The following is a 6,692-nucleotide window of genomic DNA, read 5'->3' as shown; positions in this document are numbered from 1 at the left end:
CCCTCATCGTCCCCCCCCCCCCCCCCTTTTGTTTTTTTCTTTCTCACAAAGCTATCGCTAACATGTTCCTCAAGGAAAAGTAGAAAAAGTAATAAAAGTAAAATAATACGATACAAAGGACGTTGGAGAACAGAGTATGGGCAGGATAAGATCAGCCGGAAAGGAAGGGTAGCAGAGAAAGATGAAGGCTGTGAGAGGAAAGAGTGTTGAACCAAATGTGAGTGAGAATGAAAATCTAAGAGTAGAAAGAGCAGAAGGGGGGGGGCTGGAGGACAGAGAGAGGGAGAAAGTTTCATCACTGTCGACAGTGGCTCTGCGCTGCGAGCAGCAGGAGCAGCGGGAACATTGACATTTTTATCTTTCCATTGAATTTAATCTGTGTGATGGACGAGCTGCCAGTGCTTTAATTTTCCTCACACGAATTATCCCCGTCTGCCCACCTCTCTCTGTCTTGTGCACAGACACACACATACACACAAACGCACACACAAATACACACCGAGGCACTAACAGGAATTGTCTATTAACGGCACACTACAGCTGCAATCCAGTAAGAGAACAAATGATTGAGTAATGGGTGGGTGTGTGTGTGTGTGTGTGTGCGCTGTCACAGTATTCTGTACACGTTACGCACCGGCTCTTGTAAATCATTTTTATTCGATGAACACGTAACCGCAAACAATCCAGGATGCAAGTTCCCCCATTAGCATTCATATTCTGATAATGCATTTGGAAAGATGCATTGCTTCTTTAACGTGCACGCAAACATCAAATGCACGTTCGTGGCCACACGCGCACACACACACACACACACACACACACACACACACAATAAAAAAAAAAAAGCAAGACAGTATTTCTTTCATTTTCGCTCCCCCGCTACAGTCCCCAAGTTATTGCATGTGGCAATTCGCCATGACAGATCGCCAGTCGTGCCTAATAGTTCTTTAATGACTTCATTAAATTGTGTTGTGCGGCTTATGATTGCGCTGCCAATTTGTCAGCGCGGGTAATGTCTGGGCGCTAGGGATGCCCCACTTTTATTTGTGAATTAATTGGACATGGACTATGTTGCAGCCCTCCACCCCTCCCCTCATGGCAGACAGGTCACAGATTTCCAATCAGCACCATGAGCAGGGCTGTCCCAAATATGTTGAGCAGCTTACTACGGTTTTATGCAATGCGTTTCCTCCACTAGGTCATAATTGACTTGTTAAGTAAGTGGAAGTGGCAAGCATTTTACTGTTTTGCTTGTTTTCACTGACATGGTTTATATAACTGTCCAATTATAACATACTATATAGGATGCAATACTGCACTGGTTGTTACTGCATGTCCACCTAGCCTACCACATCACAACCAATAAAATGCTGGCACATAATGTATTACCATGCTCCACCTGCACAGCAGGGTCTTCTTCATTTCTTGTTATGGCGAGCAATGCTTAGCAATAACACAGTGCGGCATCAGACTTCCAGCCCCTTCCTTCCTCCTTCCCTTCATGTTCTTCCAGGCAGGGAGGCCTGTCTGTGGGCTGATGGATGAGCATCGGCACCGAGTAGTGCATCCCTCCCTGGCCCCGGGCTATGCCCCTCTGTCACAGACACTGATCTCCCTTCAGCCCGAGTGCTCTCACCCTTAATGGTCAAGGTTAGGATTAAGACAAGGAAAATCTGATCTTAGGTCGGACGCTGGGGAAATTCAGGTACCTCGAGGGGAGGTGGGGATACGAGGACAGATAGAGATGAGTTTAGGATGGTGGGATGATTTAAAGCATAAGAAATACAATCTTGGAATGGGGAGATGGTGTGCAGTGGTGAGAACAAAATGAGAGGAGGACAAGGAAAGAGAGCATGTGTTGTATAACCGAGAGAGAGAGCGAGAATAAGAGAGAGAACGCTGGAAGGTTTTTTCTTTTTTTCTTTTTCAAGCATGGGCTCAGCAGCCGAGCCCTTTTAAAACCATTAGAGGCAGGATATTTGTCATATTATGTTATTAGATTAGCCGGGACCCCTAATGAAAGCTGTGGCAATTTGTCAGCCTTATGGATAGCTCCATCCACCACCTCTATTTATCATCTAGCACCACATCCCACCCCCACCCTCAACACACACAAACATACACAACCCAGTCATTGCTAAACTGCACCTCAGTCTGGATGGGCTGGAAAAAATGGATGGAGCCTGTAATGGGATTCCAATGCTAAGCACACCGCCTAGTGTTTTTTGTCATTTGGTGTGAGCACACTATTCTGAGCCAGATCGCCCAGAGGGAAACCACATTGGATTGTTTCAAGCCCCCCCATTACCATAGACCTTCTTCGATGGAGCTGTCTCACAACATTTATCTCGTAGCATGGGATAAGAAAAGTGATGCTGTGGTTGCTGCTGCCGTTTGCTGCGGCCAGAGCATCTTTTTCTGCTCGAGTTCACCTTTGATCTTGATCTTAGTGTACGTTATGGTAGTGCTTATATGGAACATGGAATGTGGGGTTATTAGCATGTTGTAAGAATTTTTCAAAGCAATCTGGACATATTTAATTGGTGATTAAAGCTGCAAAAATTTGGTTTCCACTGCAGGTTCTATGTGATTTATTAAAAATGTAAAATGTGTTTCGTGAGTTTACACTGTGTAGCTGAGGTACACTATGAACCATTCTTAACTTTAGACATTTAGCTATCTAACTAATCCTCCCTGCCCCTCTCCTTTGCTCCCTACAGCAGTGAGGAATGACCGGAACAAGAAGAAAAAGGATGAGAAGAAGCAGGAGTGCACAGAGAGCTACGTGCTGAGCGCAGACACAGAGCAGATGATCGACAGGGTTCGCAAGGCGCACCAGGAAACTTTCCCCTCTCTCTGCCAGCTGGGCAAATACACTACGGTCAGTAGCATGACACTGACAAGCTGCGTGTCTATATTTGTTCACCTTTCTTAGCTGTAGTTTATTGTCGCCTGCACTTGTCTGTATGTAATGCATATATGAGATATGGCAATATCTCAAATTTTTCCTCACCTCTTCCTGTCCTTACAGACTAACAGCTCAGAACGACGTGTATCCTTGGACGTAGACCTGTGGGACAAGTTCAGTGAACTCTCCACCAAGTGCATCATAAAGACGGTGGAGTTCGCTAAGCAGCTGCCTGGCTTCACAACACTTACCATCGCCGACCAGATCACTCTGCTCAAAGCCGCCTGTCTGGACATCCTGGTAAGAACAAAGGCCTCGCGTTTTTTTATCACAAAATTTCACAGAACATTACCCCGTCTTTTAAAAAGACTTAGAGCAGAGGAGTGGTTAAATTGTCTAAACAAATCAACAATGCGTTCTGTCTCCGCTGTCCCCAGATACTCCGGATTTGTACGCGCTACACCCCAGAGCAAGACACCATGACTTTCTCAGATGGACTCACGTTAAACCGAACGCAGATGCACAATGCCGGCTTCGGTCCCCTCACCGACCTGGTTTTTGCCTTTGCCAACCAGCTCCTTCCTCTGGAGATGGATGATGCAGAGACAGGGCTGCTCAGCGCCATCTGTTTGCTTTGTGGAGGTAGGACAAGTTTCCTCAAAACTTATTGAACATTCTCTTTGCCCCAAAACCGTGCAATTACATAATTTTTAACAGTTTACTGAAGCTATGGCTTGGACTGAGTGGCACCCCTGTCTATATGGCTGAAATAACAGAAGGGTGGCCATGCTTTTTAATTGAGCACCACCTAGTGGCTAACTGTGTTTATGACAGTAGGAGATGTTGACAGATTTTTTTCCCTGTTTGTCCTCAGATCGTCAGGATTTGGAACAGGCAGAGAAGGTTGACGTCCTGCAGGAGCCCCTTCTGGAGGCGTTGAAGATTTACGTAAGGAGGAGGAGGCCCCACAAACCGCACATGTTCCCCAAGATGCTGATGAAGATCACTGATCTGAGAAGCATCAGTGCTAAAGGTCCGTGGTCCTCACTAGTGTTTATATGTGAATAGCACTAAAAGGAATAGTTAATGAGTTGATTCTTGTTTGGCTGAAACATTGTTATATATGTTTATAATTTTGATAATAAATATTTAGTTATGCATCAATTTTCTTTATGTTACATTTGACTTTTCTCACTTTCATGTCATATTAAAATTGTGTTGAATGAATATATACCTCAAATGTTTTTGCAAGAACTTTGGTAGTTAATGTTTTCCCATCTCTCCACCCCTCTCTGCAGGAGCTGAGCGTGTCATCACCCTAAAGATGGAGATTCCCGGCTCCATGCCCCCTCTCATCCAGGAGATGCTGGAGAACTCAGAAGGTCTGGAAAGCGGGGCTGCAGGCGGCCGACCCAGCGGTGCCCCCCCAGGCAGCTGCAGCCCCAGTCTGTCCCCTAGCTCTGCCCAAAGCAGTCCAGCCACACAATCGCCGTAGTAGCGGCCCACCTTTTTAGTTTTTTCCTCACGATGCTCTGTCTCCTCCCTCGACGTCCTAAAGAGGAGGGGCGAAGGAGGGGGGTGCCTTTACCCTGACTGCTGAACACAGGAGACTGGCAGAGCCAACCTCCTCCTCTCCAATGACACAAACCCTCACCTCCTGATCTGCTTTTCCTCACTCTGGAGCACAGTCCTGGCGTGACAGGGGGGTAAGGCCAGGTCAGGCCTGGGGAAACAGGATGCCTCTGAGAGACCACACCGTAAACACTGCTGATGACTCCTCCTCCTTCTCCCTTCACTCTAATCTCCACTGCTGCTCCTCCCCTATTCACCCAACAGACTGATGGAAACAAATCTGGATGCAGGGGAGGCCAGTTTTGAAAGGAACCGAGAGTGGGTGATGCACCGTGAGATGACTATATGAACAAGGACAATGCATACAGACTGACTTGAGAAACACCAGACACTTTTTTGTTGTACTCTGAGGCAGACTGCAAGCTTGGGACTTGTCAAAAGACCCCCCTCCTCAAAGACTCTGGGTCTTTTCTCTTTTTCCAACTTCAAAATAACAGATTTCGTACAAAAGATATATAAATATATATAGAAAAAAGTTAAGGAACTATTGTGTTTGACATGTCCAGAACAGAATGGCAGGTTGAAATGAGGATATGTTTTCTGAGATTAGAAATTGTTGTATTCCTTCACTGTTTGAATCTTTTCATACCCATCGAGAGTATTGAGAGACGTTTCAGTTTTATCACATTTGTACATTATTCTAATTAACAAAAAGCAAAAGATGTTGAAATTTCTCTCCAGTCTACACATGCAAACACAAGCAAACAAACACACACACACACACACACACACACACAAATGTGCACAGAAAACAAGTCGCAATGAATATCACCTACTATTCCAGGTTGGATTTGTTTTCCTTTTTCCTTTTTTTTTGCTTCCAAGAGAATGGGGGAAAAAAATGATTGTATGATATGGTCACAGGTCCTTTCAAGAAATCAAATTAATGAAGATTCATTATTAAGGTGTATTTTAAGTAGCCTTTGAGTTTGTGTATATAAGCTGTATTCATTTCTTTAAAACTATGAAGAGTTTTAGGCTTCACCTGATTATTATTTTTTTTTTTTTTTTTTTTTAAGAATACCTTTTATGTGTTTTGTTTATAGGTCTGTGATGCAAGAAAAGACATTTTGAGCACATTTTACTGAAGGAAGTTCTTTCATGTTTTGTGTCCTACTAAAGACTGGACGACCCTTAACCAATCACTGGCTGTTCAGAATGTGGCTTTCACAAACAATGTCAACCTTTCTCCCCCCGTTCCACTTTTTTTTTTTTTTTCAATACATACAGTAGATAACAAAGTAGCACTCCAGTCGGGGCATAGCTTTTTGGCCATGTAGCAGAAAGAGATGGTGTTTTCTGAAAATGGTGAGCTAGATGCCACTTGTAGCTTGCCGGGTTCAAGTGAGCCACAGCAGCTCGGCTTCAAGGAGAGTTAAAATGTGAAGAATGGTGTACATACACACTGTATTAAACACAAGTGATTCTCAGTAGTCTCTGAATGAATCAATCCGTAGTGGATGGGAAAAGACTAGATTGTAGTGACTCCTCTGCTCTGTCAGTGGTCAGGCAATTGTAAGGTCCCAAATATGATGTCTGTCAAATCTTCCCCTGGCAACCTGTGGTAGAAACAATTATGTAACCTTTTTGCCGGATCCAGAGCAACTTCGCACCCTGCAATTCACTTTACACCAAAACGCCTTCACCGTTAACACACGTCATCTAGACCATCATTACTGTACACATGCCAATGTCTCAGGAAGGAATCATTTTTTGTGCTTCACCTGTTCTTTGTATGTTCTGTGCTGCACCTCCTAACCCTCCTGTCACACAAACACACACTTCTGCTACTGAGCCCCTGACTTTGTCTTCAGTCACTCATTTTTGTTCGGCCTGGCACACCGGGACTCGTTCATAGAGAAACTGACCCCGCAGCGTTACGACTTACGATGCCAGTGTGGAGTCTCTCTTGAGTCGTTCATGTGTTCTTTTTATTTGTACAGACAAAGCTGCTTTCATCATTTTAGGACTTCACCTGTCCAGAACAGCGCACAAATTTTCCCTCTGCAGCTAATCTGGAATAGCAACAGACACACCGTCAGTTTGAGAAGTATGGAATATGTTGCAGTTTTGTCAAGATTATCAAGCGACTTTGGAAAAAAACAAAAACAAAAAAGATCAAAAATAAAACCAACATTTAATAATTATTAAA

The 6,692-nt window shown here is 44.3% G+C and overlaps 1 protein-coding gene across 1 annotated transcript in view; it reads left to right on the top strand.

Annotated features, from left to right (window-relative positions):
- The window catches only part of raraa (retinoic acid receptor, alpha a), a 16,611-nt gene extending 9,919 nt beyond the window's left edge, over positions 1-6,692 (top strand). Inside the window, exons 3-7 of the mRNA XM_046068884.1 lie at positions 2,721-2,881; positions 3,032-3,208; positions 3,346-3,550; positions 3,783-3,941; positions 4,207-6,692. Of these exons, the coding sequence (XP_045924840.1) occupies positions 2,721-2,881; positions 3,032-3,208; positions 3,346-3,550; positions 3,783-3,941; positions 4,207-4,403 (899 nt within the window). The 3' untranslated portion in view covers positions 4,404-6,692. The remainder of the gene's footprint in view (positions 1-2,720; positions 2,882-3,031; positions 3,209-3,345; positions 3,551-3,782; positions 3,942-4,206) is intronic.

The sequence above is a fragment of the Micropterus dolomieu genome, linkage group LG14 (assembly GCF_021292245.1).
Source record: "Micropterus dolomieu isolate WLL.071019.BEF.003 ecotype Adirondacks linkage group LG14, ASM2129224v1, whole genome shotgun sequence".
NCBI lineage: Eukaryota > Metazoa > Chordata > Actinopteri > Centrarchiformes > Centrarchidae > Micropterus > Micropterus dolomieu.
Note: the sequence above shows the minus strand (reverse complement) of the source record. Positions and strands in the feature narration are given on the sequence as shown.